At 40.4% G+C, this 23,243-nt stretch overlaps 1 protein-coding gene across 1 annotated transcript in view; it reads right to left on the bottom strand.

Annotated features, from left to right (window-relative positions):
- Nucleotides 1-23,243, bottom strand: part of LOC138259247 (cadherin-related family member 4-like) — a 329,970-nt gene that overhangs the window by 236,155 nt on the left and 70,572 nt on the right. Inside the window, exon 5 of the mRNA XM_069206849.1 lies at nucleotides 22,674-22,769. Within this exon, the coding sequence (XP_069062950.1) occupies nucleotides 22,674-22,769 (96 nt within the window). The remainder of the gene's footprint in view (nucleotides 1-22,673; nucleotides 22,770-23,243) is intronic.

Below are 23,243 nucleotides of genomic sequence, written 5' to 3'. Positions count from 1 at the left end.
TAGATGCTGACTAGGAAGGTACACTGGTTGTGCAATGGAGTGTTTTCCATGTGCTAGATTCAACATAGGTCTGGAGCTGTTGAGGTCTGATTTGCTTGAGGATAATGGCCATGTCACAGTTCCCTGTTTGGCAGAAGATAGTTCCTTTCTTTGCTGTTCGAGTAAGTGTGGAGTGAGATGGTCATAACAGGCAAATCTCAGTAGTTTTCTGTGTTTGAGAAAGAACCATAACTCACCATGTATCTGTGTTTTTTCAGGGACTTCCATTTGTATTTTTAAGTTGTGCTTAATTTCCAACCCTTATTGTGCATAGCCAAAGGTCAGGTTCTGTGCTTATCCTGCCACAGCCGAGCCAATCCTGCTGCATGCTGCCACCACTCTACGCAGCCAAACGTTGTGCGCAGTGAGAGTTGGGTGCAACCCTGTACTCCATGCCCCTCCTCCCATGCCCAGGAAATTTATCAGTGCACAGCGAACAGTCTTGCACGTTCCCTCCTTGTGCATCACCAAGTGGGGACTAGGTGTGGGGCCTGACCATTGGTGGCCAACCCCCACTGTAGGTCTGGTGGCGGCCAACCCCCCGTTCCATTGACCTTTATTTAAAATGGATATTCCCATATTTTTTCCAATGGGAAAATAGTTTCATCACTTCTGTTTTCAAATGGCAAACTAATTTTATTTTGGCTGAAAGTCATGCTTTTCTTGAAAATCTAAGTTTCAGCACAAAATGGTAGCATTAAGCAGCACCTAAAATGGCTACTAAACAATTGTGATTTTCATTTAGCCTACAACTCTCACACTTTAAACCCTTTTTTTTACTTTCAAAGCATGTTTTCCATGGCTCTGGGTGCCTCCCAGCAGGCGCCCAGGGCAGGCACCTTTCATGGTTCCCTCCTATGGCTGTGGAATTTTCTTTTCACAAACAGATATGCCTCTGTGAAAAAAAATTGTCCATCTCCAGCCAATCACATTTGTGAAAAAAGTCAAAATGTGATTGACAATTGTCATGAGTCATGGCTTCCAATTTAATACAGCAGTGACTAGAAAAGTGTTAACCCTTTCAAGCCCACTCTGAAACTTTTTAAATTCTTATTTCTCCAAAACTACTAAACTGATTTGCACTAAACCAAAGAAAGTGCACTTTATGAGTAAAGTTCTACTACTTTTATGCAATACATCTGCTCAGCAGTTTGGGCTTACAGGTGTGAGCAAAATTTCTGATGGGAGCTAAAATTGGAAAACACTTCTCTTTTCAAACCTCGATTTGTTTCCCTTAAATAGAGCTTCATGAATCTTGAAATAGCAAACCTTACTGACTTAGTTTGTAGATTGCCAATTTACCATGGAAATCAGTTCCCAGGGTAAAAAAAACACGTTGAGCGGACCCACTAAGATTTAAACATGTGACCACTTAAAAATAATCATAACTTCTTTTAAAATCACACTTAGCCACCTAGCCTGCCACTTGCCTGTGGCCTTCAGTTTCTGCGTGTTCTGGACAGATCAAGTTGCCATAGTTTAACCAAGTGACATTGCCCATGTTTTCCCGCTCACCGTTCTTTTTGCTGACACAAGCCCCGCCCATCCCAGGACCTACTTAATGCAGGCTGCAGCACCACAGCACTAGTAGGCATCTGGGCACCTAGCCTCCGCACCTAGCCTCCACTTGCTTTGGGCCTAAAGTTCCTGCTTGTCCCAGCCAATTTCAGTTGCGTCATTTGACCAGGTGACATCGCCGCTGCTCGGGTTTTCCCGCTCTCCGTTATTCTCATCAAAAGAAGCCCTGCCCATCACCAGACCTACTTAATGCAGGCAGCAGCATGACCTTGCTGCTAGTACACCAAAGGCAAGCCCACCTGCGCCCATCCGTGCCTGGACTGCACCCTGCACCAAGCCCCCTGGCCGTCCCACCCCACAGATACACCATTGCCAGGCTCTATACCTTTGTCCCTAGACACCTCAACAAACACTGCCACCGCACCGACTCATGCTCCGTTGTAGAACCTTTCACATGCACCCACAGCGACTTTACCTGCCACAGCACACACACACAAGCCCACCGACCAGACCCACCCTGAACATAGCACAGACACCACCTGAACAAACACACTAACTTGCATGTGCCCTTCTCAACATACGCTCACTATGCAACCACACCACCGAGATTTGGGACTTCATCTCCACCCTCACACCGATGTCCTCTTCCTCAGCGAGCCCTGGCTCCACCCCGCTTCTGCACCTGACATTGTCACCGCAATATCCAAAGGATACAAGATCACCTATCACAACCTCATCAACAAGCCTGGTGGAGGGATCATGATTATACACAAGGAATCCATCTAATGCACCTCCACAAATGCTGACATCACCCCTCAATGGAACACCTCAACTGTGACTCCAAACAGACAGCAAAATCTCCATCAGGGGCACCCTCATCTACTGTCCTACAGGACCATGTCCAGCCTTCTGCAACTTCATTGCCCCCTTGCCATAGACTTCAGCAACTACATTTTTCTGGGTGACCTCAACTTCCATCACGACAACGACATTGACATCAACACTACCAACATACTCGACAGCATGAATAACATCATACTCACCCAACTCGTCCACGACCCCACGCACACCGCAGGCCACATGCTAGACTCCATCTAGAAGTCAACCCCCTACTAAAGAAATCATCGGCAGCCCCCATCTAAATCAACAACTATGGACCAATCTCCCTGCTCCCATTCCCAACCAAAGTAATAGAAAAAGCCATCAACTAACAACTCTCCTTACATCTGGAACAGAACCTGCCACTTAACTCCCAATCCGGATTCTGCAATAACCACAGCACCGAGAAATTCCTCATGAAGGCTACCAACGACATCCAAGCCCTAGTCAACCAACGACAGACTGCGGCTCTGATCTTCCTAGACCTATCGGCATCCTTTGATACAGTCTTCCACCACATAGTCATCACAAGGCTGCATAACATAGGCATTCAACAAGCGCTCTCAGATGGATCATGTTTTTCCTCACCAGAAGAATGAAAAAAGTCCACCTTCCCCTCCGATCCCAGGGAAGTCATCTGTGGAGTTCCCCAAGCATCCTCTCTCAGCCACACACTCGTCAACACTTACATGGTATCTCTGGCCAGCAACATCAAAACCCACGGACTCAACATCATATCCTATGTCAGCGACACACAACTCATCTTCTCCCTCTCTGAAGACACCTACAACACCAAGAACAACTTCCACAACTGCATGACAGACGTTGCCAACTGAATGAAGTACAACTGCCTGAAGCTTAACACGAACAAGACAGAGGAACTGATCTTTAGAAACAGAAGCTCCCCATGAGACGCATCCTGGTGGCCCTGAGAACTTGGTCATACTCCTACCCCCACCAACCTTGCTAGGAACCTAGACATCAGGGGGCAATAGGCGTGTGTCCCTTCTTTGTGCAACCTCAAGGCACTATGGAATTACAGAAGGGGCCATAGACACTTGTGAGTTCTCTTCTGTAATTCTGATAGCACTGGTGCACATGTAGCTCCAGCACTATCATGAGAGGGTGTTCCCTCATTTGCATGGGGGCGTGGCCACATGCACATAAGGGAATTACTTTGCCTGTCTGCCCATACCCTATTATAGACAGGGGCGCAGAGGCAAACAGGCCCTTAGAGAGTGCACTGTAAAATGGCACACTTTTATTGTGCACCCTGAGAGCATCCCTCTCGAGGGAAGGAGAGGTGTCCCATGGACGCACACAGACATCCAGCTGCAGATGGGTGCAGTCACTCACTGCACACACCTGTTGGGGAATCTCTGTCCCTTCTTTAAAGTGCAGGTGGGTTGCCACCTGCACTGTTAAACATGGAACGGCTTGTAAGCAGACACTCTGTATTTTGCAGAATTGTTTACCTCTGGGTAGCTGAAAGTTTGCAGCTGACCTGGGGGAAACACATTCATCATAATAAGCCACACTGTCCTGGTCTGTACTAGGTGCACTTTTTTAAAGGTGTACTGTGGCACAAATAGTGACAGTGTGCCAGAGGTATGTTTAATGATGAAGAGTTGTATTACTGATATTTAAGCTAGACAGTGAAGAAAGGTTATCAGTTTAAGTAATTTATTCCCCATTCTGTTGTCTGAGTTAGTAATGACAAGATATTGTTCAGTAATCGGAATCCTGTGCAGCAGCGGCCCGTCTGTATGGGCTGAGGGGCCACAGTCGCCTACCTTTTTCCTGGCCTGAAGAAATATCTTTCAGGCTGAACAAAAGTCAGCCTGACAGATACTTTTTCTGGTTCAGGACATGCATTAAATGTGCAGACTCCTGGCTGCCAGAGCTGAACTTTGCTGGGCTGAAGAAGTCAGAGCCCTGTTGGTGTGACCTTTGCAGCCTAGCAAGGGTGCCTCGAGGCCCTCCCCCTCAGGATGAGGGGGAATGTCACTGATTGCTTCAACCCTGGGCACTTCAGTTTTAAGCCCTGAAGCGCCCAGGACCGAGTGGCAATCAGTGATACCTCATCACAGAGTGGGATGGGGTCAGCAGTCTCATTGACACCATCCCAGTCTGGGACGATTTGGGATTGCTGCCTGAAGGCAGATGTCCCAACCCCTCCTGGGGCCTCTGAGGCTTGGGACTGCTGTCTTCCCTCATTGGCTGAGCTTAGGTTAGCCAATGAGGGAAGGCAGCAGTCCCAACCTTCCTGGGACCTCCGAGACTTCCCTGTTGGCGCTGCTGAGGTAAGTTTTTTTTTTTTATGTTTGGTGTGTGTGTGCGTGCGTGTATAAATGTATGTGTATTTGTTAATTAGTGTTGTGAATGGGTGTGTAAGTGCATGTGTGAATGAATGGGTGTGAGGTGTGTTTAACCTACCCCCTCTGTCACCCCTCCTCTTAAAACTACCAGCCATCTTTGATCCTGTGTCAGAACATTTGATTTCCTATGGGGTCACATCAAAGCAATACAAAATGTGATGTCATTTCATAGTTATTTCTGGACCCAGATTTTGGCAAGTATGAAGCAATAACTTACTGATACCGTGCTCCTCCCGTACTGTTGTGGCTGTCTGCCTTTTAAAACAAGAAAGAGAGTACAAGACAAGGAAAAAAGAGAAGAAAGACAGAACAAGAAAAAAGAGAAAAGAGAGTGAGAAAATAACAACAGGCTGACAAAGAAGAATAAAAGAAAGAGAGAAAGAGGAAAAAAAGAGAGAAAGGAAAACAAAGAGGCATGATTATGAGCCTGACGGATGAAGGGTATGGAGGGCCCAAGGCATAGGGACCATTATTGCTTTTTTCCAGTCCCTCACCACCAGGTTTTTCCTGGCGGTCACTAACCTCAGAAGAAGTGTTCCATTGACAGAGTCCATGGGGTCAATGGATTATTAAAGATCCGGTCATCTCCAAAAGAAGTGGGCAGACCGAAGGTTTAGCTGCCAATGGTACTTCTTTACATTTGCAACAAAGTACCCTGTCTGGCAAACTCTAAATCAGGCCTGCAGTCTGGCGATCTCTGCTGGGGCTCCACTGTAACAGTTATCCATCTCGTCTCTTGCACTTTCTCCCTCTGACAAGAGATAGGAGCGAAATACTTGTTTGCTGACGTAGTTTTTGTTGGCTTTAGGCTCTGTGCACTTTACCACTGCTAAACAGAGCTAAAGTGCTTGAGCAATCTTCTTTAAGTATTGTGAAATTGTCTCACTCCTAATTGACACAATCAGATTTACCAGTAAGACCCTAATAAATGGTACTACATGTACCTAGGGTCCGAAAAGTAAATGCTACTAGTGGGCCTGCATCACTCGTTGTGCTTTTTGCTAGAGTAGCCTTTTAAACATGTTTCAGGCCTGTCATTGCAGCCTGTAGTGTACTTTTAGACCACCATTATGACCTGGCAAAATAAGCCTTTTGCAGGTCTAAATCTTCCTTTTTGAGACATGTGTCACCCTTACGGTAAGCCCCAAAGATTTGTAGGGTAGGGAGCATTTTATTTCATATGTAGGACATGCTTACTTAGATTTTACATGTGCGGGCAGTGAAAAACATCAAAAGTAGTTTTTCACTGTTTTAAGGCCTAGCTCTCCCATTGACTAACAGTGGGTTTCCTTATTTCATTTATTATATGCTAACTTTGGTTTGGGAGAAGATAGAAATATAATGTTTACATTCAATAGAATTTTAATTTAAAATCCTCTTATATGGTAAAGTAGGATTTTGGGTCACAATTCTGAAAATTCCACTTCAAGAAAGTTGGTCATTTCTTGCCCCATCCTTTGTACCTTCTGCCAGTGTCCTGGGTCACATGACTGGATAGCTGTGCTGTTGGGGGTTTGTGCATTGCTTCCAGACAGTAGCACAAAGGGGATTTAGGGGTGGAGATGATGGGCCATCTTGGCAGGTTGACTGGGAGGAGCTGAACTGAATCCTGCTTACGCTTCAAAGAACCTTTACAAAGTTCACAAGTGCGCAACTTTATGAATTTATAATATTAGTCAATTTAGCAAAATCTCTCCTGTATGTTAACTTTCTTGCTGAAAAATACAAAAGCTTTTGCAGGTGATTTCTCCTGCAAATATAGGCTTTGTTTAAAGCTACGGAGTCAAACTCAGCCAGACTGATGCTTATGCGACCAGGGCTGGTTTAGAAATAACGTCTGAATTTAAATACACATGCTGCATAGTTCTTTGTGTGTCCATCAGTTTTCAGGCAACAATAAAAATGTCAGTACAACTCAAGAGTGAATACTGTAGAGGGATGGAGTTTTGTCTAGTGGCAGTTTTGACTCATAAAGTGGTGTAGATTGTTAGTATTCCTGCTTCAAAGACTGTACCATGCGGATCACCAAACTATATGTTCTGTGGATAGCTCAGTGGGTTGCTGCTTTTATCACAGACATCTGTTTGTTAGTTGCAGTTCATAAATTACAACCCTAACATAGCACAGGGACCTATGAACTGTCAACAAACAGCTGCATGCAACATCTTTGGTTATCCTGATTTTGCTAAAATGGGTTTGTTTGAGTAGCAATACATTCTTATCAGCAAAGCCAACCCCAACCACTGTGGAACGTTTTAAATCTTGAGTTTGTGCTTCTCCAGACCAAATACTCTAAAAATGTACTGCCTACTAATGTGGACGACATGTGATTACTATACCTTGTAATCCCCATTGCCTTGTGTAACATTTCCTGACTGATTTACGCAAGTAATATTGATTGTCTCTGTATAATGTGTGTGTGATGTAAAGTGCTCTGGCAGCCTCACTGGTATGGGTAGCGCTGTAAAATGAATTAAACGGATGTGAAAGAGGGGCTGTGGAGAGATGAGGGGCACAGATGGAGACTTATAGTGAGGGAATCCATGGAGAAGGAGGTCAGTGGGGGTGTCAAAAAAAGAAATTCACACCAGGTACTACCAGCGCTAAAGCTGACCCTCTATACCACGGTCTATGGCAGAGTAAGTTACATGTCAAGCCTGTGCTTCTAAAAGTCATTTTGGTCTATTGAGGTCATTTACATGTCAAGACGATCAGGCAGGTGCCTCTGGAAAAGTATTAAGACTTGAGCAATGAAGGTCAAAGTCCATTTAGAGTCTCTGAAAGGCAAAGTAGGCTGCCACACACTCAGCCACATGTGACAGATCTGCCAGGACTCAAACAAGGCAGCATTGATACTTGGCAATCCCAAATTTCACAAGAGCCAGCTGCGGCCTTCTGAGAAAAACTTTGGGCACTGGCACTTATGATTTTACAGAGTAAGGTCTGGGCTATATACAGTATACACCCATTGCTTACATTTGTGCCATTTTTCTCTTATTGAGCTCAAAAGGTCACGAAGGCCATATCTACAAAAGTCTTAGGCGTGAACCACCACATGCTCACACTAGCTCTTGTTTCCTCTCCCTTCCCCTTTTTAGCTCCATGCATTTCCACTAGGTGCTTACCTGGGGTTTTATCTCCACAGAGGGTGGCTGGGAGTACTGGGACTCAATGGATCAAATCCTTCAGCTTGGAAGGATCATTGTGCAATACCTTACTCACCTGCTGCTTGCTTTTCATTGTCTTATGAACATATCTAGAACTCTGGCACACTCCTGATAATGTGGTCTTAAGGCTAAATACACCTCGCACTGAACGCGACAATGGCTGTCAAATAGCACGAATTTGGGCTTTTACCTAGCAACATTTTGTCTGTTGCGGATCTTGAGCTGAAACCTCCAGTGGTAAAAGCAAAACGACAAGTCCCAGAGCGCAAAATTATTTTTGCTGAAATACTGTGACTCTAATGGCGTCACACTTGGCATACAGCTGCCAGCTATGAACGAAGCACCAAGTATGTCGCCTACTAGAGAGGTCTATCTTTTGCTTTCTAACACACGAGCAGCAAATCAGATAAATGGAAAATAAAGAGCATGAAACAAGCATGTTACTGAGCATTCCGTTTGTTAAGAAAAAACAGGCCACATACAATGAAATGCAAGTTTTAAAACAAAATACCGCTTGGGGGGGTGTGGCTTGGCACCGATCCAAGATGGCTGCACCTCCGTGAGCTCCGGCATGGTCGCGGATAAAAATCAGCTGTTTTATATATGTCAGGAGGGCAAAATTGTACTGGAATGTAAGGATACTACTACTAAAAGTTTCTACTACCTGCAGGTCGGTTTTCTTCTGCGACTATGCCCTTTTTAATATTTATTTAATGGAGTGACTACTCTGAGGAGAATACTGTGGTTGCCAGTTTGTATTCCCACAAGACTTCGTTTTCTTCATCAATATTACGGCATTTGCTTTGCTATCCTTCATGTTTTCAACAAAGCTGTTTTTTACTGTCTGTTCCAGTATTCCTGGCTTCATGACTTTTATATTTTAGCACATATATTTTTGCGCTGATTGGACTCAGTCTGAATTTCTCGCAGTATCTTCTGTATTTGAAAACATTATCTTTTCAGCCTTCCCATTGATTCATTTTGAATATATATGAACATATTTTTATGGAAGAACTAAGAGCCAAGCGCCGTCTTCTGTTTCCGCTACAACTACCGAGGATTTTTCAGATAGCCCTTTCTCAATTCTTGCAAAAAGTATGGATAGCACTATTTTAGAGAATATGGAATCATCTTCTCCCAATGGGACTCCAACGCAAAATAATAAGTCCACTTCCAAACAAAATGTAGGCATGACTTCAGCAACTAAACGTGTTAAAAAGGATCCTCCATCCCAAATTAAATCTCCTACTACTATTTCAATGGGGCTACTGTTAGATGAAATTCGTACCTTAAGACCATTTATGGTAGAAACTAATAATTAACTGCAGACTTTAACAGGTCATTGGTCTCTTATTGAAAATAGAGTTACTCAAGTGGAACAAAGAGTCAGCGATGTTGAAGATGCAGTTCAAAGTTTGCAGTTGCTTAAATCTGAAGTAATTTGTCTCAGGAAGCATGCTGAAGACCTAGAAAATCAAAGTAGAAGAAATAATCTACTTATTTATGGCTTATCAGAAGGAACGGAAGGTTTAGATTCTATTACATTTTTCCAATCTTTTCTTCCCAAGCTTTTGGACTTTCCTTCTACATCTTTATTGTATATACAACAAGCCCACAGCCTAGTTCATTCACCTCAGCAAGCATCTTCGTCATGAAAACTGAGAGGTGTTATTATATACTTTCTAGAATATGTTGAACTGCTTCAAATACTTAGAGCTGCTAAATCGAAAGGAAAGATTTCATGGTCCGGTTCACATTTGTTCTTTTCACAGGACTATGCTAAACCTACTGCTGACAGAAGAAAACAATTTTTGGACATGAGACAAGCCCTTTGTACTTTAAATGCAAGATTTGGACTTTTTCATCCATGCTCCTTTAAAGTAACATATAAAAATAAAAGAACGGTATATGAAGATCCCAAGATTTTACAACGCTTCATCGATTCTTGTAAAGTAGAAGACATGGACTTTTCAAGCCAACCTGCAACTTGAATCTCATTCATCCTTTTTCACTTCTAGAAATTGTCCTTCGTTTTCATGTTTTATTATTCGTTTCTATTAATACAAGTTATATTTTATGTCCTTTTCCTTATGTATCTTATTTCTCGCATTAATCTTTTGTCTCTTTTATCAGGTATTGGTTGTTGATGATATTATGATTATGTCATCGTCTTTGTACTTGGTCCGATTCCTCTCATGTTGACCTCGTCGAAGTTCCAGTTGCACCATCTTTCTTTTTGGTGCCACCACCATCAATTCCTTATGTATTAGATAGGTATGTTCTTTTTGTTCATTTATATATTATGTCTTTTATTTTCTCGACATTACAACTCTTCTTTTTCTTCTCTTTTCTTCATTCCCCTATCTCAATTCCTTCTTCATAACTACATCTCTATATTTTGTTATTGTTTTCTAGTTGTTTTTACTGATATTATTTTCCTTACTCTTTCAATATTTTTTCAACTGTTATATATTACTAATTCTTTTCATATCATATTTAACTGTTACCTTGGTGCTACCTTGTCTCAATGGTCAATTTATGTGCCTCTAAATTTACAAGTTCTTTCTTTTTACTCTAAGGGTTCTTTCCTAGATATGACTATATTTGCTTATGTGTCTATCACTTATAAGTATATTGTTACTTTTGTAGCTTTTCTTACTTTTATTATAATTAATTTCTTATGTCTCTTCGAATAACTACTTGGAACTTTAAAGGGTTAGGTTCACCTATTAAGAGACAAGGAGTTCTCACACATCTATAGCAGATATAGCATTGTTACAAGACACACATGTTATAGATACTGAGGTTAGTAAACTCAAACGTAATTGGGTAGGTTATGCCTTTATATCTCCTGGCAGGGGTAACCGTAATGGTGCTGTTGTTTTATGTAAAAAAAAATTACATGTTAAATTAGTATTACAAGAAAACGACACAGAAGGCCGTTGGCTACTTTTAAAACTTATGATCAATAACACACCAATAACAATTTTGAATGTATATGCACCTACTCACTTGGATAAGACGTTTTGACCTAATATTGCCAATAAGTTGATGTCTATTACAGATGATTACTTAGTTTTTGGAGGAGATTGTAATCTTATTTTTGAACCTTTTTTAGATTGTTCCTCTAATAGTAATTTTATTACAGTTTACTTCAGCTAGTCCACAGAGAGCCCTTATTGATTCATGGAGATTCAGTAATCCCATGTTACAAGAATACACATTTTTTTCTCCAGTACACTTTTCCCAATTCAGGATTGATTATTTATTTACATTTAAGTCCTTACTTAGATTGGTACTATTCAAATTTCTGATCATGCCCCAGTTACGTTAGATCTGGAATTACTTTCTGTTACTCCCAAAGTTAATAGTTGGTGCTTTAATACCTCTCTTTTAACAGACACTATGTTTAATAAAAACTTTCAAGAAATGATCCATTAATATTTTTTATTGAACGATATACCTGAGCTCTTGTATGGGATGCTTTAAAAGCTGCTTCACGGGATTTTATTTTAACATATGTTTCTAACAAAAAGAAATCTAATAAATAAAAATCACTTGACATTATTAAACATATTAAATCCCTTAAGCATATTTATTATATGTCTATAACAAAAGAATGTCTGAATGAATTAGTTAATGCTAAATTACAATTCAATAAATGCTCTACAGATAATGCTGCCTCATTTCTTCTTAAGCCAAGTGCCAAGTATTATGGTGGACAAAACAAAGCGGGCAAACTTCTAGCAAATTATTTAAGAATTAAAGAAGATAGAACTAAAATTGAAATGATTTGACATGATGATCATTTCCCAGTCACTAATGATAGAGAGATTTTGCATGAATTCTCTGACTACTATAACAAAATTTACACCCCAGAAAATTCTCCATCTAATTTGAATATCATTACATACTTAAACTCTGTTAAACAACAATTTGCTTCAAATATTGATTTTCCCCTCTAGGTGCTGATATTTCTTTCAAAGATATTCAGGGAGCAATTAATTCTATTAAAACAAATAAAGCCCCCGGACCAGATGGGTTTCCTGTGGAGTTTTATTTATCTTTCTCAAAATTGTTAATCCTCAAATTACATAAACTCTTCACATCTTTTACAACATCTAATAAAGTGTCTGACACTTTTCAAGATGCTTTGATTTGCCTCATAACAAAAGAAGGTAAAGTTTTTAAATTATGTAAAAAATTACTGACCAATATCCCCAGTTAATACTGATTACAAAATATTCGCTAAAATTCTGGCAATTTGACTAGAATCTTTCCTTCCCATTTTAATAGGCAGGGAACAGTCAGGTTTTATTAAAGATAGATATATTTCAGATAATACTAGACTTTCCTTTGACATTTTAAATTAATCAAAGACTTATTCGAAATCATTAGCTGCTCTATCCTTAGATGCCGAATGTTGGAAAATGGGTTATTGGTAAGGGCAGGTGAGTACCTACACTTTGCAACAGGCCACTAACCTCCACTTAGGTCCAGTTAGGTCTCAATAAATTAACGAGCGACAAGGCTTAATTTAGGAGACATATGTGTAAAGCATTTAAAAATCACAAAACAGTATAAAAATTCAACACCAATTTATACACATAGATTATATTTGTATCTTTAAAATGACACCAAAACAAATACAATTGGATTAGAGGAACCGGAGATATGATTTTTTAAAGAATTACTGCTTTCTAGCGCATAGAAACAAAAAGCGCCAATCTGGTCATCTGGTCGCACCTCAACTGGGGCAAAGTCAAAGTTTAGGGCCGACTGCGATGGAGCCCCACTACAGCCCGCGGGAGGCCTCGGTCAAAAGTTTGTCAGCGGGACCAAGTCGCCAGTCCAATCTGACCTCCTGGAACTCTTCCTCGCAAACGCCTCTTGGGAGCCCTCTGTGGAGATTTTTACCTTCGGACTTAGTCATTTTTTCAAGGTGAAAATTTTTCGACCGGGGCAAACCTGAATCTTGATCTGACAACCTTGGAGCCCCCTTCGGATACACTGCCTGGGAGGTCCCAGTCAACTTCCTACGTTCGGACTTAGTCACTTTTTTGGAGATTTTCCTCACCGGGACGAACTTACAAGTCAGGCCAGGTCGCGGTTGAGGCAAGCCGGCTAGAGTTGCCGCGGCAGGTTTGTCCCTTTATGGAGCTTTTTTCCAAAAGTTCTCCAAACGATCTTCTTCCAGATGTTCCTTTAAGGGTCTTTTGAGGTCCACAGCTCACCCTAAGGTTCCAGAAGCTCTGAGATCCTCCTTGAGGGTGCTGAATACAACTCACAGAATGCACCTGGCGCAAACTCCTTTTTGGTCACTGGGCAGTGGTCAGCTGGTTGGTTTCTTCAGGAGTTGGTGCAGGGGACTCTGGTTAGCAAGTTTTCACCTGTAGCAAACAGGGAGTCCCTCCTTGAACCAGTTGAAGCTCAAGTGTGCAGCTGATGCAGTCCTCCAAAGTGCAGTGTCCAGGTGCAGGCCAGGGGTCCAGCAGGGCAGTCCTTCTTCTTCTGTAGTTCTTCCTTGTTGGAGTCTGATAGGGATCGGAGGTGTGGGTGTAGGTCCGCCAGTTTTATCCTTGCTCCTGGGTGAAAAACAGGGGGGTCCTGGTTCTCCAATCAGGGGCAAGGTCCTTCCCCCTGTGATGACCACTTCCTGGGAAGTGTGGCAAAAATCAATCCAAAGGAGCAACATTCCTCAAAAATCCATCATGGCTGAAAGCGATTTTTGGAGGTTACATCTGGCTGAGCTCACTCACTGGTGTGGCTAAAAATCCTAAACACACCCCTCTCCTGCCCTCTCCTAATCTAATTAAAGGGGGGACTAATTGTGTGGGTTTGCAGGAAGTGAGGGTGTTGCTCGGTTGCTCCAAATGTCCTTCCCTGCCTTTGAAGACAGCCCTCCCCCCTTCCTGCTTCCCCATCTGCTGAGGGGAGTAATAAGACTCGAAAGGATTTCTTATCCTTTGTGACTCAATACACGGCCCACAGCCAGGGTATCTTTAAAATTCTCAAACACCATTGGCCCTTATTGACTGACGTCCCGGGTCTTAAAGGAATCATATCCAATAAACCTAACGTTACTTATCGCAGAGGTCTAACCCTCAGAGACCATCTATGTCCCAGCTACATTTCTTCTCCTAGTCCCGCCACATGGCTCTCAACGAAACCTAAGGGTTTTTACACTTGTCATGACTGTAATATTTTCATGTTTGGACGTGACAAAACCAAGAATTTTTGTTATCACAATACGAAGAGTTTCACCATCCACCAGCTTATTAATTGTAATACCAAATTTGTTGTGTACATTTTGGATTGTGTATGTAATAAGGTCTATGTGGGCAGCACGAAACGCCCCTTAAAGCTCAGAATACAGGAACACTTACGAGCCATAAGAAAACATGATTTTGCATAACCCCTGGCTATGCACATGATTTCTACCCACTCTAATGATCCAACCATTTGGTTTCACGGCATTGAACATGTTCCCATTCACTCCAGAGGGAGAAATAGAGAAATGATTCCGCGCCAAAAAGAGGCGGCCTGGATCTGCCGCCTTCAAGCGGTGGAACTGGGCCATAACACAGATCATGAGTTTCATTATTTTCTCTAATATGTAAATCGGGCTTGATTTGTTATGTGTTCTTCTTACTATGATTGTAAATGTGCCACCGGGGGCAGGCAACATTTTGCTATTTGTTTGTAATATACCCATACCATTTCTATCACTTGTTTAACTTATAGATATTTTTTTGTATCTATTTATAATTATATTCCATTTTGCCATATTGTGAATAATTTGTTACTTTAACTTTATGACTAAGATCTGGATCCAAGATTTGGCCGTCTGTTTGCAACACACTCACACTATTTTCATCACTTGTTCAAACAATTTCTCTGATTTGTTCATGTCACATATCTTCATGCTATATTGTGAATTTTTTTGCTTTACCTCAATGACTAAGATCCAGTGTCAATGTGACCGAAACTGTTATTGGTTTTATACTTGCAAGTGTCAACATTTGTTTTATTGATATGCAAATTTTTTCTCTCATGTCCATTACATGTTCCTGGATCACTTCACTGGTTTGGGCTTATTGGCTTTTCCCTTTTTTCACTCTCTCTCTCTTCCTGGTTTTCCCTCCCACCTATATTTTTTCCCTTTGACTTTTCGCTCCTACATTTACTTTTTTACACTTACTACGATCACCACTTTTTGCTTATTTTTATTTTTATTTTTATTCTTCACTGTTTGATTTATTTAAGGTCTATAAGGTACCCAGTCAGTTTAACATAGTTTATCTCTTATCTTTAATTATTCAACCTTCTCTATATTTTTTCTGTTACATTCGTTTATCACCTTCTTACTTCCGATTTTCAAGAATTATCCCCAACATGGTGGCCGCTTTTTTGTCCTATTTTTGATCGGGCACTGGTTTTCACTTCGACCCGCCTTAAGATGGCGGCCTTTTCTGTCCCTTCTCTATTTCTAATAGGCTTATTTTCGAACTTCCGGGTTCCGGGTGCTTACTGGAGGCACACTCGGACAGGAGGCTTACACTTAAGGGGTTCTTCTTTTTGGCAGCCGGCTCAATACTCGGGCCGGCCCCCTGTGGCCTCTTGTGAGTGCTCGATCGTGTTATCGAACGCTTCAAGCACTGATATGTTGTAATTGTATACGAGCGGTAAGAACCTTATGTTTCCGTGTATTTTGTAATCCTGTCCCTTGATTCGTTTTGATGCTATTTTCTATTTTTGTCGTCTCCTACCAGTTCCCCCTTTGTTCACTGTTTGAAATACTGTGGAATTGTTTCTGGTCATTCATCTTACGGGACTCCCCAGCTGGTCCAACATATCAATTTCGAGGCTCAAATGGCTACGGATGGTGGGGGCACTTTCCCCCTCTTTTTTCCTTAGACCTGCAGTGCCATATGGTTTGATGTGCTTCTCTCCTTTCTCCTTTTATTGTCTTACACTTCATTCTACTAAGTTTATGTAGGCACGTTTTTTTTTTTCGCTCTTTTGTCATTTTAAGTGCTTACTTTATAGTTTTCCTCATGACAGCTTGTTCATATGATATACCTTTTAGTTTTACACTTGTAAACAAATTCTACTCATCCCTCCTTTTCTTGGCTTCATTCTTCCAGGTTACTATTTTGTTCATTACTATTCTTACTGACTGGATACTATTGATGGTACTCAAATTACTGACTGGATACTATTGATGGTACGTCTTTTCTTTTTCACTTGTTCAACTTGAAACCTTGATGTTCCCCTTCTTGTTTGGGATTTCACTTCCTATTGGACACATACTAACATTGTACATACATATTTTTATATAAACATCGCAATTTTATTTTCGTCTATTTACCGTTTAATAATCTTCACACACTTTTCACAATATAACTTTCCCTGGTGTATGGCATGGAACATTTTCCATATGGGGCTATCACTCTCATTAATGTGTTGGTACACAGTACTCTTTCCCGTGTTTCACTTTTGAAATTTGCACTTTTTACACTCACTTAGATATTTATATATATAAAAATTCTTTTGCAATGAATAGCACAATATACATATGTGTTTTTGGTTAAATTACAGCCCTGAAGAAGCCCTCTTATTGGGCGAAACACGTTGACTGCTCATCCTGAGTTACATTTATCTGGTTTTTGGAATTGCAAGAACATAAGGCTGTTTGTTCATCTTATTACTTTCTAAACTCATCTTATCTACGGAATTGTGTGGAATCAACATTTCAGACTTGTAATTTAATATTAAAAATAAGGACTGTTCACCTGTGCCATCAGAACATTGGGCTTTTCTTCCTTTCCTTACATCATACATTTAATTGTTTCACGTTGCGGTGCACCGCCTCTTTGAATGCCTTGAAGACCAGTTTGGCAGCCGTCCCCCTTTCCTGCTTCCCCATCTGCTGAGGGGAGTTCTCCTCCACCAGGCACATCTCTTTGTGTTGAGCCAGGCCACTTCACACTTCAACCAGGCCAATCAGAGCAAAGCAGCAAAAACACTGCAGGGCTGAAGTTGGCAACTTTTCAGGTAAAGTTTAAAACTCCTTACCTGAACACGTTATATTAAATCCCACAACTGGAAGTTGTGGGATTTATTATAACAATTAGTTTGATACCAAACGTGTGGTATCTGTTACTTAAGGGGACTTTTAAAATTAAAATAAAGTCTCCTCCTTTCTAGCCTATGAAGGCCATTCACTACAATGAGGGAAAAACGAATTTGGCTGTTATACCTCACCAGGGCTTATAAAACTATTTTTTAAGGTCCCTGCTTCTAGTTACATGGCACCCAGACCTAGGGGCACCTAGGGCACACCTTAGGGGTGACATATATGTAAAAATAAGGTAGTTTAAGACTTTGGAACTACTTTTAATTCCAAAGTCGAATTTGCATGTAACTTTAATTTAAAAGCAGCCAGCAAGGCAGGCCTGCCTTAAAAATGACACTGGGCACCTCAAGCAGTGCGCATATGGGGGCACCACCTATGCTGGGGTCCCTAAACCTACATGCCCTACCATCTACTAGGGACTTATAGGTAGGTTGGCTTAGCCAATTATAATCAGCCTAATTTGCATACTAATTTTACAGAGAGCACAGGCCCTGGGACTGGTTAGCAGTACCAAGAGTACCATTAGAGTCAGGAAAACACCAGCAAAAAGTGAAAAATGGGGGCAAAAAGTCAGGGGGCCTCTGAAAACAGCCCTGTTGTCTCACCGAAAAAGCGATTGATCCCATCCATTGGGATTATCTTTTTGCTACTCTTTCTTGGTTCAGTTTTGGCCAGAAATTTATCAAACTAGTGTCCATTTTATATAGCTCTCCTAAATCGTCAGTTTTTGTAAATGGTATTACTTCTTCATCCTTTTCTCTTCACAGAGGAGTCAGACAAGAATGTCCCTTATCTCCTTTGCTTTATATCTTGGCACATGAACCCTTTTTATCTTCTATTAGTCAGAATACTAATATACAAGGATTCAATCATAGAGACTTGCATATCAAATGTTCTGCATATGCTGATGATATTCTATTATATTTATCTTCCCCTGAAATTTCCTTAAAACCCTTTTTAGATACGGTCTCAAATTTTGCAAAATGTTCAGGTTATAAGCTTAACACCGATAAATGTGAGATTCTTCCACTTAATAAATGGTGCTTTAAACATGAATTTGCATCTTCAAATTTTCTTTGAAATCCTGTAAAAATAAAATGTCTAGGCATCTGGTTTACAAATTATTTGAAAGATACTGTTTCTATTAATCTGGGTGCTCAGTTGTCCACTCTTAAGAATCTAACAACAAGATGGAACCCTTTGTTTCTCTCATGGTGGGGTAGAATAGTTTCTATTAAAATGATGCTTGTTCCTGTAATCATTTTCCATCTTTCTAATATTCCCATTAATATTTCTCCTTCCGTCTTTAAGAAAATCAATTCTATTTTAACTTCCTTTTTATGGAATAATAGGAAGTTTCGGATGTCTCTTAAAAAGCTGCAACAACCCAAACAAGATTGGGGAGTCCATTTTCCAAATTTTCAACTTTATCATACTTCCTTTTTTCTAAAATGTTAAATCCATTTGTATCATGAAGATGCTTTATACCAAAAACCCATATAGGTTGAATTAGAATTATCTTTTATTCATCCGTTCTCATTCACCGAATTTATTTCTCTCACCCAATATCTAGCCAATATGTCATTACCGGTTCTTAAAATCGCTTGTAAATTATTACATCCTATCTTTACTTCTAGATTTTCCAATTTATTAATTCATCAATTTGGTACAACAATCTTATTAAGATCAAAAACACGTGTTTTTTTGAAGTCATAGCATAAAAAGGGCTTAATATGGGTATCTCAATTATTAGATAATCACTCATTACTTTCGTTTAAGCAGGCCAGTTATTCCATTTTCCTACATCTTTTCAAAACAAATATCAGCTCTTAACCACAGCTGTCTTACAAACGTATAACTCTCTATTGCCTGTAACCTCCCAAGCACCTACACCTTCCCCTGTATTACAAATCTTACCAACGTTTCCCTCCACCTCAAGAATGTATTCTCTTCTCAGTTTTGTAGCTCAACCAAGTCAGAAGTGGTTAGTGGAATTACAATGGAAAGATGACTTACGAACCTCATTTCCAGTTCCTTTTTGGAATAGGATATGGACTAAAATTCGCAAAACATCTTGTGCGGCTAAAACTACTTAAACGCTATTTTTTTCTACATAATAGATTACTACTTACAACATATATTTTAAATAAAACAAACTCTTCTATAATGTCGACATGTTGGATATGCCAAGTTTCTAATTCGACTCTAAAACATATGCTATTTGAATGTCCACATGCATATAAATTTTGGCTTCAGGTTGGGTCTCAAACTATTCAAATTTTTCATACCTCTATACCATTTTTGTTTGAGTAGTCTTTCTGATATTTGGATAAATTGTGAAATGAATGTGCAAACTGTGGATTTATTAAATGCTGTAGCTTTTCAGCAAATAACACAAAATTGGAAAAATGTTCTCCATATTTCTTTTCAGACATGGTGGTATGGTGTTTGTTATAACCATATAATTGACACCAATTTTGTTACTCCACTGTCTTTAGCTAGTAAAATACAGATTTGTTGGTTACCTATAACTAATATGCTAAATTATTCTGCATTAAGAACTAATTTGCATCAACCCATTTCTGAAGAAGTGTTAGAACCCGCTTGAATCTCCTTTACTACCCATCTCAGTGCTAATTGTTGAATTAGTTATCATTCTTAATTTATAGTTTAAGGTATAAGGCTGATATAGTTTTATATGGCAAGGTATGCTTATTCATAGTTTATTTTATTTCGTATAGTATTTGTAACAGTTTATTTGTTTGATCCTATAATCTACTCAACTGTTTAACATCAATGTTCTTATTAACTTAAACAGAATATTTGAATATTTTTAATAAAATTCTTGAAAATTAAAAAAAGAATAATGAGTACAGAATGTTGAGTTATGAGAAGAGCCAAAATGTCAATGACCAAAATATTTACAAGTAAGTAAGTCTAGCAAAGTATAGGTTTACTATACTGTACTCCATATATGAGTATCTTAATGATATGCATATCTTCAAGGTGCAGAGCCGTGGAGTTAACAATAGTAAATATACTGACCTGTATATACTTACCGCATCCACATTTTGGTCCTGGGTATTTTGGCTATGATATCCTAGTTACTCGATATTCCTTACTCTGTACTCCAAATTACAACCCAGGAGAAGGTTCTGCTGCTGATTCCTCTGGGTTTGCCTCATTAATTGAATCTTCTAGTTGCAGACACAAACCACCAACCTGGCTGTAATTGGTTCGTTTGACTGATTTAGCCTCCACTAACCTTTGTGAGTGCTTCTATATCAAGAACAAACTCTTTAAACCAAGTGTCTGGAATGTATCAGTTCATTTTTAAAAGACTTGTGTGATATTAATGTGTTGCCATGTGTATTGAAAAACAGATATATTATTTAAATATAAATTACATCTCAGGACCTTGACTTAACTGCTTTGTACAAATAGTTAAAATTAAACTAAAATAAACATTTGTTCATACGAAATAAATGTCATTGCTCAAAAACAAAATACCGCTTGTTATTCTTAGCAATGACCTCTCACTTAAGGATTTTAGATTGTTAGTCCTGGTGCTAAATTTAAAGGGAGGGGAGCAGGAGTTGACCCCCCCCCCCCCCCCAACCCCCCCCAAAGCTCAGCACTTGTTGGATAGAGAAGACAAAACTATGACCAATGCCATCTCAGACTCCATTACAAGCACAGCCACAGAACATGTATACACCCACACATAGATCCCATCCCACAAATCCACACACCCCTAGAGGAAGTGGACTGCTGGGCCTTCTGCAATTACATTTCAGTTCAGTTTAATCTGAAAATGAATGCCAAAGACTCGCTCAGAGGAGGCAGTGCTTTTCTCCCGCCATGCCTGGCAAACCCTCCCAACATATGCCTGCTCCCTTATCAGGTGATGTGACCCAAACAGGACCTCTCAGAAAAGGCAAAACACACTTCTTCCACCTCATTTTCAAGTTTATATCTAGTAAGTTTAGGCAAGTACAGGACTGATCACATCCGAATTATTTGATGGGCAGCAGACAGAAGCATGGTCTGGCGAGGCTCCTGCGTCTCAATGTCTGGCCTTCTAACTTAGAAATGACCTCCGATTCCTTCCACTACTCTAAGTTCAAGATAACAGGCCACAGTGAAAGATTAGTTTCAGAAACAGAGAGGAAACTCAGACCTCAAGAAAGAAAAAGCTGAAATTACAAAAGAAATCTTCAAGCGCATCCAAGAGGAAGAGATGATCGAGCACATGACGTCGAATTAAGGATAAATAGGATATAACAAGAGAAAATAAATTGAGCATAGCACTGAAGAAAGCACAATTCTTAGTGGCAAGCAACAAGCTGGGGCAAGCTGCGCTGTGATTCATGAAAGGATATTACAACATTCATATGTAATAATGTCGAAAAAGAAGGTGAAACCTGGAAGGTCTAATCAGCCATATTTGATTGGGATAGTCCCATAGAAATCATTTGAATTAACTTTTCACAAAGAAGAATCCAGCCTGGAGTTCTTATACCAAAACACCTATAAGTTCAAGATAGCACGTAAAGACTAGCTGCGAGGGCAAGGAAACTCAGACAGAATGAGCGTGGTGATGCAGGAACTCCCAAATGTTCACCATGGAGGCACTCTTTCTCACAGCTCAGCTGAGATAGGTGTGCTCACATTGGCCCACTCTCAGAGTTGCAGAAGCCACCGGCAGTCAGCCCTCCCTATAGGCCAGTCTTTCAGCACATGCCTCTAAAACGGGCAAACCGGAGGGCTGATGCTGACTTACCACAACAAAATATGGTACAACTGATCGACATCAGCCAAGCCAGTTGATGGTCCTGAGGAGTTCTAATAATCTGGCAACTAAATGTGACTATGGCTTTAATTTAGGGATTATTTGAACTTTTCCTCAAGGCCTATAAACTGAACATTGTACTTTTTAGAATTTGAGGTTGCTTGTTCATCCAACATTTTTTGCAAGTCAAATCCGTGTTTTTTATACAGAGTTTGGAGTCTACAATTGTGTTTTGTAATTAGGAGACTTTTATTTCCTTCTCAACCTCCCAAATGAGCAGGTGCAATGTATTTGAATTATAATGATTAGATCCTGGAAGGTACCTGCCTCTAAGCACGGGCACCCATTCATCCAAGCGCCATGGCACAGAAGTGATATCAAGCATGCTTTACTCCAAGGGCATCACAGAGTGCACTTCCTGTCGCACTCTGTGATTCTCAACAGCCTGCTACTACTGTTTGCTATTTAGGATTGTGACAAGGGCAAAGAGTGGAAACTACAAAAAATAAACGTGGCTCTTGGAACCCTACGTACTTTGTTTCACCCGATCTTTGCAAAGTCTTCCCCTCGCTATCAATATTTGAAATCCTTTCCCTTGGAGCATAATGGTCTATGGCTTCAAAAGGACACTTTATTTAACACATTATTTCAAAGAAGAACAGTTTTATAAATAACCAAGCATTCATCAGTGATTTCCAATGCAGCTACAAGGCCACCTCTCATGTATTTTCACATTTTACAGTGAGAACAGAAACACTCACGTTTCTAGTGTTGTAGTTGAAGCCTGTTGCTGGGGGCATGACTTGCCCATGGCTGTTTATGCTGAATGCGGTGGGATTTGGCTGCGTGATAGAGTACTGTGGAAAGAAGGATTAAAACACCAGAATCAGTATAATATATTTGATAGCGAAGTTCCTTCAGAAATCAGTACAAACTAGGGAATATCTATCTATCTACTTATCTGTCCGTGTACCTATATAAATATCTTTCTTGCTATTCAATTCATTGTTTGCCACTGTTGACCTCACCTGCGCCGTGCCTTGTTAATAAAGTGCCTAAAGGGGCTTTTGGGTAGCAGCTGTAAGAAAGTACCCTCTTTTTGGCATGGTTACCTGCACTTTTTGCCTGCTGTCAGTGTGTTTTCACTGTTTTCACAGGGATCCTGCTAACCAGGTCCCCAGTGATTGTGCTCTCTCCCACTAAATTTGGTTTCTTAAGACTTTGCACACCCCACAATTGGCATGCTGATGCCTTCATATTAGTCCCTAGTATATGGTACTTAGGTACCCAGGGCATTGGGGCACCAGGGGTTCACCATGGGCTGCAACATG

Source organism: Pleurodeles waltl, chromosome 9, assembly GCF_031143425.1.
Source record: "Pleurodeles waltl isolate 20211129_DDA chromosome 9, aPleWal1.hap1.20221129, whole genome shotgun sequence".
Taxonomy (NCBI): Eukaryota; Metazoa; Chordata; class Amphibia; order Caudata; family Salamandridae; genus Pleurodeles; species Pleurodeles waltl.
This window is presented reverse-complemented; position numbering and strand designations above follow the sequence as displayed.